The 11,718-nt window shown below is 45.1% G+C and overlaps 1 protein-coding gene across 1 annotated transcript in view; it reads right to left on the bottom strand.

The window, feature by feature from the left end:
- Positions 1 to 1,145: 1,145 nt before the first annotated feature.
- The window catches only part of LOC126367431 (uncharacterized), a 101,628-nt gene continuing 91,055 nt past the window's right edge, over positions 1,146 to 11,718 (bottom strand). Inside the window, exons 117-135 of the mRNA XM_050010933.1 lie at positions 11,378 to 11,683; positions 10,987 to 11,289; positions 10,576 to 10,884; positions 9,980 to 10,297; positions 9,597 to 9,896; positions 9,033 to 9,509; positions 8,593 to 8,949; positions 8,206 to 8,409; positions 7,630 to 7,812; positions 7,085 to 7,273; positions 6,199 to 6,963; positions 5,912 to 6,109; positions 5,626 to 5,820; positions 3,431 to 5,536; positions 2,963 to 3,348; positions 2,684 to 2,866; positions 2,318 to 2,588; positions 1,972 to 2,216; positions 1,146 to 1,878 (exon numbers count right to left, since the gene is read on the bottom strand). Of these exons, the coding sequence (XP_049866890.1) occupies positions 1,492 to 1,878; positions 1,972 to 2,216; positions 2,318 to 2,588; positions 2,684 to 2,866; positions 2,963 to 3,348; positions 3,431 to 5,536; positions 5,626 to 5,820; positions 5,912 to 6,109; positions 6,199 to 6,963; positions 7,085 to 7,273; positions 7,630 to 7,812; positions 8,206 to 8,409; positions 8,593 to 8,949; positions 9,033 to 9,509; positions 9,597 to 9,896; positions 9,980 to 10,297; positions 10,576 to 10,884; positions 10,987 to 11,289; positions 11,378 to 11,683 (7,682 nt within the window). The 3' untranslated portion in view covers positions 1,146 to 1,491. The remainder of the gene's footprint in view (positions 1,879 to 1,971; positions 2,217 to 2,317; positions 2,589 to 2,683; positions 2,867 to 2,962; positions 3,349 to 3,430; positions 5,537 to 5,625; positions 5,821 to 5,911; positions 6,110 to 6,198; positions 6,964 to 7,084; positions 7,274 to 7,629; positions 7,813 to 8,205; positions 8,410 to 8,592; positions 8,950 to 9,032; positions 9,510 to 9,596; positions 9,897 to 9,979; positions 10,298 to 10,575; positions 10,885 to 10,986; positions 11,290 to 11,377; positions 11,684 to 11,718) is intronic.

Raw genomic sequence — 11,718 nt, 5'->3', positions numbered from 1 at the left:
ATCACTGGACCACGGAGATCATTCCTCTACTTGTTACTTATACATTTTTGAACGGGAAGGAAGGATATTAGAAATTCTAATATTTCCATATCAATTTGTTCAATGTTTTGAATATACAATTATATAAGGATACTTCAGGTAGGTATTAGTTTTTGTAACTTTACTACTAGGTAGGTACTTACGAGCAGCTCGGGGCCCAGGGGGGTTAAAATGGCCACATCGAAGCAATTCATCTAAGAAAGCAATATTGCTATTTGACATTTGTTTGCATTGCGCACTGTGCAATATTGTTTTTTTAGATGAATTGCTTCGATGTGGCCATTTTAACTCCCCAGGTGTTTCTAATCCGCGTTGAAGGGACGGTGTTGAGGGGTCTGTTCTAATAGTAGTGGAATGCGTTTGATCATATTTTCGCTAGTTACTAATAAATTCACAGAAATTAAGTCTTAAGTTTCTAATTTTGAATGTAATGAGCAACTTTTGAATTTTTGTTTTTTTTTTTAATTGACATTATCATTTTGAGTAATTTTAATTAAATAGACATAGATAAAATTACGTATTTTCCCGTAGCACCAGACATCGCGGATTTCCACTTGCTACTCTTCTTCTAGCGTGTGGGTTGTGAGGTGGAGTATCGCTTCATCTTTCGATGACAGTTCTCACTCCTCACAAACGCTCGTCATTCGTCTATTTAGAGTATTTGCGGTCCACATGGCCTTTCTTTAGAGGACTCATATAATAATGTTAAACATATTCGCCCAGGCTTTGAACTTCCGACTCGTCAGTCGTCACTCATCATAGCCTCATAAATTGCTTTCATTTATTCATTCTTTTATAAATGGTTGAGCTACCGAAGCTAACTTTTAATTCTATTTATTATCGAACATTTGTAATGCATGGAACATTCGTAACTAGCACTCCTACTAGGTAGGTACACCTAGACTTCCGTTTCGCATACTTTCGGGCTGTCCATAGCGGCGTGCATGCACTGAACTACCTACTACTTAAAAAATACGAACTACCAGCAGTTACTCTCACTTTTACAACTCTCAACTTACACTTTCTACCTTATATACAAATTATTTCACTTGTCGCAATCGTATTCTTATTCCTCTTTCGTCTTACTACGTAATAAAACAACGAAATATTATTATTATTTTATTTTTATTAATGTTTGATTATACTAAATAATAATCAATATTTACTTTACATAAAATTATGGTGTGTTCGAATATTTATATTATGAATATCACAAAATTCGAAGGAGGCGACGATTCCACGTTAATATAGATACATGTAAAAATATAAAAGTAACCTAAGCAGGGCGCTACGAGCGCAGGCGAGGAGCGTGGCCTCAGGTCACGCGGCGCTCGCGACGCCCTCGCCCGGCGGTCCTCCGACGGCACGCACAGATTAAAGCTAAGTGAGTGAGAAGAAAGAGCCGACACCGCCCGGCGCCGGCGGAGGAGCGGGGCGCGGGACTAGCGTAGATCAGCGCTGGAACAGCGGGTTGGGGAAGTCAGGGGGGTGCGGCAGCGGCGCGGGGGGTGGACGCGCGCGGCGCCACGCCACCAGCCAGCACGCCACGGCGGCAGCTACCGCCACCAGCGCCAGAAGCGCTGTCAGTGCTAGCGCCACGGCGAGCCCTGCCGCCGACACGCACACTTCCCCGCTGGACGGTCCGCTCGCGCTATCAGACGAACCGTCTCTCTGTCGAGCCACTCGGGACGGGTCTCGCCGCTCCAGCGTTAAGATCTGGTTAGACTCGACGGTCACCTCCTCTCGAAGTTGTCCTTCGTTGCCCGTTAGAGGGCCATCAGTATCGATTGCTTCTCGTTTTCTTCGTTTTCCGAAAGCGTCGAAACCGCGACAGTTGACCTGTTAAGTAGCAGAAATTGCCATGAATGATTTTAAGTACCAAGAAAATTCTCTGAATTATTTTATAAAAGAAACAGGAGAAGTTATACGTACTGGTTGACATTTTCCGAAACAGACGCGAATGTTACATTGGAATCTTATGTTATCACTACTGGGGAATTTGAAGGCGTTGAATGACGCTCGCAGAGCGCTACCGTCTTCACTGCGCTCCCATTCCCCAAATATGGCCGCGTCAGTGGCGCATCCATCTGCGTCTGTTACTGTGTATTCATTCTCTACATTTGTTGCTACTTCACTTGTCTTCGCAATACAGCTGCGTGCAAATCCACCATAGATACCTGCGAAGGAGATACGTTATTAATTAATTGATCATGTTTCAATAAAAAAAGAGAAGAAGGTTTTTGTGCACAATCTGACTTCGCAAAGTGAAAGGACTTACTAGATGGTTGCACGTCGACTTGCAACACAAGGTTCTCTCCAATTTCAGCTGAGCTAACTTCATCGCCGGTTCGTGATACAATACGCATGGAGCATGTTGGTGGTGGTCCAGTATTGGCGATGGTACCGGCCGTAGTTAGCATGGATACGTTAAAGGCGAGTGTCACGTTCTGTTCTCCCGTTTGATAGATACATTTGATGTGGAACGCTTTAGCATTTGATGTCACAAGTTTGGGATGTTTCTGCATTACTAGAACGAAGCTCGCCAGGCCCTGCAAATTTGATGAAAATATTGTTTCAATTTTGGATGTAGAGATTTATTTTATATTGAGTTATTGCATTTATGAATTTGCTTAATTCGGCTTACATTGACATGTACAAGTCCGCAGTCGCCGAAGTGAACTGTGAAGTCCACTGGGCTCTCCTGGTTTTCTGGAGTATGGACAACGCGGCGACAGCGCTCGTCTTTGCTGTATCCTTTTACGTACAGTACACCGTTGAAGTCCTTGATCTTAAGACTGACGCTCACACCATCCGCTAAGCAATGGACCTGTAGATATAAAATTATTATTGTAGGAGATTAAATTATTTAAATTTTAAACGGATGTACGATGAAAAAATAACATCGAAATAATATTTTACAAACCTGCATGTCAGGCAGTGGGAAGTCTGTTCGATAGTTTACATCGGGAGTTGTTGTATTGCAGTAAATTCTGGGATTGCCTGTGTAGCCGGTAATGCAAGTGCAGTGTGATCGGTGTCCGAAAGCTTCACAAGTGGCGTGTAAACCACATGGTTCTGCTTCGCAAGCATCAACACAAGCTCCGTTAATGCAGCGTGAACTGTCATCACATTCATTATCCGTGCGGCATCCGACAAGCACACAAATTTCTCCACGGAGAGTGTAGCCCCGCTCCGAATCACACACGCAGCGTCCTCGAGAGTCCACCACGCGTCCTTCTTCTTCTAAGCAAGGAATACACTCTCCTGCCGAGTTGATACCTTGGCCAGGAATGCATTTAGCCGTAGGAGCTGAATAAAACAAATACAATATTTGAGTATGAAAAACAATCAAGTATTAATATATATTTACATCTAACCGGAAGATACTTACGTCTGTTAGGTGTGCATTCAAGAAGTGCGTTTCCACTGTATCCGGGTATACATTCACATATCATGGTTCTTACAGGTAGGGTATCGACAACCTTACATTCAGCGTTAGTGCCGCATGGTTTTGTCTCCAGGCAAGGATTGACACATTTGGCATCTAAACACGCTGTCCCAGATGGACAATCGATATCCGAGATACATTGTGGTTCTTTAGTTTTCACGCAATATTGGCCAGAGCCTTCATAACCAGGGGGACAAACACAACGTATTTCATAAAGATGTACTCTGCATTCTGCCGGTTCATTGCAAGTTGTTGCATTGCATGGTTCAACGCATTTAGCGTTCACACATGCCTTCTCCGGGGGGCAGTCAGAGTGAGCACGGCAGCTGATAGGTGTGCAAGCGATAGATGGATTTCCCACAGTGCCAATCTTACAGCGACAGGAGGCACGATGTTCTACTCCGTAACATTCAGCTGATTCTCCACATATGTCAGAATCAACAGAGCATGCCGGCACACATCTATTATTTATGCAAGTCTCATCATCTGAACACTGGGAGTCAGATCGGCACAATATTTCGTAGCATCCAGTGTGGGCGTCTCCTATGTAACCTGGTCGACACGCGCACACTGGTTTGTGGTCTCTTATTTGGCAGTCAGTATTTGGTCCGCATTCGCACGGATTCTTACAAACAGATGTTATACAGGCGTGGTTGGTGATACAATCATTATCAGCTTCACAAGATACGTCCGCGATTGGGGTAACGGGTTTACAAATTCCTCCACCACTACTGACATATCCCGGTGGGCAGGTGCAAATCATTGTGCGGACAGGTAATGTAGGTGACACCTCACAGCGAGCTGGAGTAGCACATGGTCGTAAAGCAGTACAGGGGTTAACACATTTTGATGACAAGCATGCCTGTTTTGATGGACAATCAGCATCCACGTAACATTCCGCAGTAATTGCAGGTGTACATTCTATGTACGGACTACCAGTATATCCTTGTTCACATTTACATACGGCTATGTGGTTTCTTACTAAGCAAACAGCATTTATACCGCAGGTGTTATCAGAGAGACAAGGATTGATACATCTATGAGCACGACATTGTTTATCTTGCGGACAGTCACCGTTTGATCTACATTCAATTGCGTTGCAACCCTTATAAGCATCTCCTTCGAAGCCTGGACGGCATCGACACAGGGCACGGTTTCTTTCCACAAAACATTCAGCATTTGGTCCACATGTGCTATTTAGCAGGCAAGGGCTGATACAATTGCCATTAACGCATGCTTCTTGCGATTCGCATTCAGAGTCAGAGCGACATCCTACTATGCGACAAGTGCGGTATGGGTCGCCATCGTAACCTTCTTTGCAAGAACAAACTGGACGGTGGTCACGTACGAAACATTCAGCATTTTCTCCGCAATTGCATGGATTTCTGCACATTCTGTTGACACATGATTCTATCTCACTGCAATCCTGATCAGAAGAACAGCTGAGAGGTGGTAATTGTGCAGGTTTGCATGCGGCACCTTCGTCGGGTATGTAACCTTCGGGACAGCGGCACACCAAAGTTCGGAAAGGTATACTGTCAGATACGGAACACCGAGCGTTTCCAGTGCATGGTTTCAGTTCACTACAAGCTTCCCGACATTCGTCACGAAGGCAGGCATGGCCACTAGGGCAGTCGCCATCCGTCCTGCATTCAGGTTCTCCAATAACAGTTACTTTTTGACAGTTGACTAAGGGATCTCCGAGTGGCAGCGCAGATGGACATTTACAAGAAGCAGCGTGGTTTCGGGCATAGCATTCGGCGTTGTTGGCACATGGATTACGCCCGTCCGATGAACAAGCGTTGCGACAAACTCCTCTCACACAGACGCTGTTATCGTTGCAGTCCGAATCAACCTCGCATTCTGTTGCTTGACATTTATTGTATGGATTTCCGATAGTTCCAGTGGGGCAACGACAGTTGGCTCGATGTGACTTGCCGTAACATTCTGCACTTATTGCACATGGTGCTTCAACAAGGCAGGGATTTACGCAGGCGCCGTTGTAGCAGGTGTCGCTGTCTGAACATTCGGTATCTGAACTACAGCCAACTGCAAAGTATAAATAAATTATAAATATAATTTTGATAAGTTTCCTTTGTCTGTAACGCAAATATATAGAAATATATTATAGTATTTACCTTTGACACATCCTATGTATGGATTGCCAGAGTATCCACTTTCGCAGAAGCAAACTGGGTGATGTCGTACTACATTGCATTCAGCATTAGAGCCACATGCGCATGGGTCAGCACATTGGGTGTTCACGCACGCTTGTGAGAGTGGGCAGTCAGAATTTGCTTTGCACCCAACTTGGATGATATTCTTGTCTGACGCTGAAAGAAATAAAAGCAAAAATTATTGCTGATTCTTACGCTATTATAATTAAACGTTTGTCAATGTTTATGAATATACTTTTGAACTTACGTGGTACGCATTGTACGGCAGCGTCGCCAGTGTATCCTCTAGGGCAAGAGCATTGAGCCTTGTGATCAATCACACGACATAATGCACCGGCCCCGCAGGCTCCAGAGCAAGGATTCTCACAAGTGCGGTCAACACAAGCACGCTCTGGTCCACATTCTTCATCGGTGTAGCATTCCCAGATGGGAGGTTTTCTAGGTTCTACAAACATAAAAAACAGATCATCATTTACACAAATAAATTCATACTAAAACATACCCATAGTTTTATGTACCAGTAACGATAATTACCTGGATTACATTCAATTCTTGGGTTTCCATTGTAACCCGGTGGGCATGTACAACGTGATACGTGATCGACTGAGTCGCAAATGGCGTTGTGTCCACATGGGTCAGCACGGCATGCTTCGACACAGCTTCCACGTCGACAGGTTTGGCTGTTGATACAATCGTTGTCGTTGGAACACTCGGCCTCTGGTGGTGCTCGACATCCGCTGTCGGGAGCTACGCGACCACCATCCGGACAGACGCAAGCAACTGCGCGTAAAGGTAAAATGTCGACAGTTTTGCAAATAAGGCCGACTTCGCACGGGTTACCAAGACAAAGATCAGTGCATCGGGTGTTGACGCAAGCCAGTGGCGCCGGGCAATCAGAGTCTACAGTACATTCGCTTGTGATTTGTGTTGTGGCACATCCTCTTAGGTATGGGTCACCAGTGCGACCAGGTGGACATGTGCATATGGGTCTATGGTCCTTGGCGGTGCATAGAGCTCCAGGAGCACAGGCGTTGTCTGAGCATGCTGGTTGACAGACGCGGTTAAGGCGGTTGCAGAGTTGTGTATCGTCACAGTCCTCGTTATAATGGCAGACGGCGGAGATGCAGGCACCGCGTGGGTCTCCTTGAGTTCCTGGCGGGCAGCGGCAAGTGGCGACGTGGGCGATTACTTCGCAAGTGGCGTCGCGGCCGCATGGCGATCCCAGAACACAAGGGTCTTGGCAGTATCTATTGATGCAGCTCTTGTCGAATGGACAGTTGTCATCGGATGTACATTCAGCTACAAACAAAAATATATAGATTTTTAGATATTTTTTTTTAAAATTACGTTTTGTATTAGAAATTATAATATATCTCTCAATAGTGGAATTTATAATGTGTATTTTTAAGTAAATATTTACGTGTGTAACAGGCTCGTGCTGGATCGCCGGCGGTGCCAGGCGGGCAACGACAACGCGCGCGGTGGTCGGTGGGTTCGCACAGCGCTCCGGTACCGCATGCGCCGGCACAAGCTGACACACAACGGCGGGCTACGCACGCTTCCGCAGCACCGCATTCCGAGTCTACCGTGCATTCAGGGCCTGGTGCACCTAATACGAAAAGGGTAAAAGTTCATAAGTATTTAGTAGTCATAGATTAGTCATAGTAGTGTTAGAATTATTCGATTTAGTACTTACTTCATCGCCTATAAATACTTACTACGTTTCAGACTAACATAGTTTCTAAGTTATGTATATATATTATGGAATTTATGGATTGAATTTTCTGAATAAATATTAAATATTATTATAATTTTTTAATATTTAATATTTATTCGTAACATACTCCTTTGGTTTTCCTTCTAAGTAGTTCCTTCTAAGATCCGTGCACGGATCGTGATGAATCATGGTAGACCTAAACTTAACGGTAGTATTGTGTTACCTACTTCAGTTGAAGATGTACTCACCAGGCGTGCAAGCAATCTTGGGATCTCCCTTGAGCGGCGGCACGCAGGTGCAGGCCGCGCGGTGGTCGCTGGCACGGCACTCAGCGCCGACGCCGCACGCGCCCGGCCCGCATACAGCCACACAACGACCTTCCAAACAACGCTCCTCGTCGCCACATTCTCTATCTTCGCTGCACTCGCCTCCTAGTGAACACCAACCAAAAGTAAGTTTCTATTTTCAACCTCATTTGTTTGTAAGTCATTGTTGAACGTATCGCGAACTCTATTAAAACTATTGGTCTAGATTATCTGAAAGGTTTGAAGAATATTTACACAGATAAAGTGTAAGTACATATATACAATTGTGCGCTTGGAACAGAAGAGTGTCCAATATTCAATACCCACTTGCCCGGTATTTGATATACCCACCATTTCTTGTTGACAGTATGAATATATCTGTTTGTAATATAAGATGTAGCGTATTACTGCTGTTTAAAAAACACAAATTGATATTAAAAACAATTCAAGAAATGTAAAATCTGTTAAAATCAAAATATTTAATTTATATTTAAATGATTTTGATAGGAAATAACTTACTCGGATTGCATTGGACGGAGGCGTCTCCAGTTAGGGGTTTGGGGCATTCGCAAACCATAGTACGGAACGGCAAAGTGTTTGCCACGCGACATACGGCGCGGATGCCACAAGATGTAGGTTCACAAGGGTTCTTGCAGGAGCTTTGTAGACAAGCCAGACCAGGACCGCAGTCAGCATCGGCCTCGCACTCGGCTCGTGATTGTACTAAAAAAAAAAACAAAATCCATTACCACGTTCAATTTTTACTTTTCGATTGTTCTATCATTTGCGTGGCAATGACAGTAATTTATAATTCAAATCATTATTTAACAAATCAAACATTCTTTTTCTGGCTGCTTATATTTCATAGCGGATAAAGTTATTATTTTTTAATTTTGTATTATTTACCTTGTCGACATTCGATGTTAGGATTTCCTTCGGTACCCCGTGGGCATTCACAAGTAGGGGCATGACGTACAACAGAGCACAGAGCGGTAGGTGCACAGGCTCCTGGGCAAGGGTTCTGACAAGTTCCAACTCTGCACGCTAGCCATGTCGCGCAATCCTCATCGATCGTACATTCACTTCTGCGACAACCGGTCCAGGGGTTTCCACGAGCGCCGGTATCACATTCACAAGACGCTGTGTGTCCACGCGCTACGCAGTGAGCCTCAGGCCCGCAGCGCACTCGCGAACATACTTTTACGCATGAGCCACCCTCGCAACTTTCGTCGTCCGGGCAGTCGTTGTTACTATGACATTCGACTGCAATAAAACGAAGTAATTAATAGTCGCTCTATGCATTAATAAATCTATAAAATTATGAATATCTTGCTTTGAGAATCTACCTGAGTAACATCCTGTATCGGCGTTTCCTTCAAAGCCAGGAAGGCAAGCACAACGCGCTCTGTGTTGTCTAGCTACACAACGAGCGTTAAGGCCACAATTGGTCGGCCCACAAACAGGTACACAACGAGTATTGACACACGCTGCGTTGTCTGCACACTCATCGTCTCTTACACATTCAGGCTTAGGAGGAGCTGGAGTTGATATGATTATTCGTTCGCATCGAACAAACGGAGAGCCAGTATATCCTGAGGGACATGAGCATACTGCTGCATGTCTAACACCAACGCAGATTGCGTTTAGTCCACATGCGTTTATGCATGGGTCAGCGCATTTTCTGTTGATACAAGCGCGGTCTCCCGGGCAATCGTCGTTTACTATACATTCAGGATATGTACAAATTCCGTCGCGGCAGGTGCCATGCGGTCCACAAGGGTTGGGATCGCAAGGATCGTAAACGGTAGGCGATGAATCTGGAACTGAAAACATTCATGTGTTATTAAGATATTCCATTTATTATGTAAATACTTGTGATACAAAATTCAGTTTCATGATTTAGTACAAACCTTTAGCTCTGCAGTCGAGGAATGGATCTCCTGTGGTAGATGGTGGACAAGAGCATATCGGGGCGTGGTCGAATACACGACACATGGCTCCATTGCCACATGCACCTAAACATGGGTCGATACATTTGTTACGGACGCAAGCTCGATCTCGTGGACACTCAGAGCTGACAACGCATTCAGGGCGGCAGCCCGTAGTAGCAGCGTCACCGCTAGTACCAGTTGGACATGAGCATACCGCTTTGTTGCCTGATTCCGTACATAAGGCACCGGGACCGCATGGTGATGGAGTGCAGGGTGGAGCTGTAAGCAATAAAAAAACGAGTTAGATTTTCAATACATAAATCTAAAAATATTTTTAATATTTTAAACTTTAAAGTTCTTACCTGACATTATGACATCGCATCGAACAAAAGCGTTTCCTCTTGTTCCTGGTGGGCAGGAACATAAAGGTATGTGGTTAACGGTTTCACAGTCTGCTCCAATGCCGCAAGTTCCTTGACAAGGATCGCGGCAGTGTGAGCGCATGCAGGCACGGGACGGAGAACAGTCGGAATCCGCGAGACATTCGGGCCGGCAGCCAGAATACGGGTCTCCGTGTAGACCAGGCTCACACTCGCAGGACGCGCCACTTCCTCTGGCTCGACATATTGCTCCGGGGCCGCACGGAGATGGATTGCATGGATCATTCGGTGGTTTAATTTCTGAAATTATATAATTTTCCGTAAGGCAAGGAAACAACGGCACATAAACATATTAGCAAACACTGTAAGCGCTGTTCTAAAGCGACTCCTACAGTCACGTCTGATGATGAACGACAGCTCCCCTAGTTTCGCTAGTAAAACCCATGCCTAAGCTTTAAAAGCGAAAACGTAAGTTTGCTGCGTTCATTTATCCCTAATATTCTCATGGAGTCTAGCAACATTTTCTATTCGATTCTGAATGGTAGAAATATAAGCAACTCCTTCTATTCCTGTCTTACGGATATTTTCGATGGGTCGACATGCAGCGAGTGGATTTCCAGTAGTTCCTGGAGGACATGTGCAGCGTGGTTCGTGTGCGACTGGCGAACAGAGCGCAGCTAATCCGCAGGCACCAGGGCATGGATCAACACAGCGTCTGTTCGTGCAAGTGAGGTGCCAATCACAATCGCTAGAACTTAAACATTCATAACGACAGAACGGAGGCGTTCCAAAGAAGTTTGGTCTGCAGCGACATTGGCTGTCGACACAGTCCGCATTCGGTCCGCAGTCCTGGCAGGGCATCTTCTTCTTCGGTTCCGTTTCGAGGGCTGTTAAAAATAATAAGGATGAAAATTAATTTTATCTAAATAAAATGACCGTAGTCTTCTGACGTGAGCATGATTTTCTTATAAGATTTTACGAGCAATTACCTGGTAAACATCGAGTAAAGGGATCACCAACGTAATTGCTAGGGCACGAGCAAATTGGTGTATGTTGTCTAGTGCGACAAATGGCGTGAGCGCCGCATGTGCCAGGACAAGGGTCTCGGCACTTGTTATTGCGACAAGCGCGATCCTGAGGACATTCCGAGTCGGATCTACACTCAGGTCGACAGCTTGGAGGATCAGCAAACATTGGTGGTCTACACGAACAGTGTGCGACGGTACCATCCGCACGACAAACGCTGTCAGGTCCACATGGATTTGGTGTACACGGGTCTGCCACCGTTGGAGCTACAATTTTAACGATAAATATAGGTAAGTCACATATACGATAGGCATTCCTAATCTAAACTGAAATAAAATATATTTTCTGGCTTACCTATGACAGGTCGGCAAGCAATGAAAGGATCTCCTTGCAGGGGAGCCGGGCATTCGCATATTGCTATGTGATTATAGACATTGCATACAGCTTGTAGACCGCAGGCATTCTTGCACGGATTGACGCACTTGTAATTTATACAGGATTGTTGTTTTTGGCACTCATTGTCGCTAGTACATTCGGGTCGGCATTCAATGGCTGGATTGCCATGGTATCCTGGTATACAAGAGCAAGTACCGTTGTCGCAAATGGCATTGATGCCACATGGTGACCGAACACATGGGTCCACTGGGTCGCGCACAGGTTCTGTGAAATTTGGGATATTAGAATGTTTATATTGT

This window comes from Pectinophora gossypiella, chromosome 6 (assembly GCF_024362695.1).
Source record: "Pectinophora gossypiella chromosome 6, ilPecGoss1.1, whole genome shotgun sequence".
NCBI classification, from domain to species: Eukaryota; Metazoa; Arthropoda; class Insecta; order Lepidoptera; family Gelechiidae; genus Pectinophora; species Pectinophora gossypiella.
Note: the sequence above shows the minus strand (reverse complement) of the source record. Positions and strands in the feature narration are given on the sequence as shown.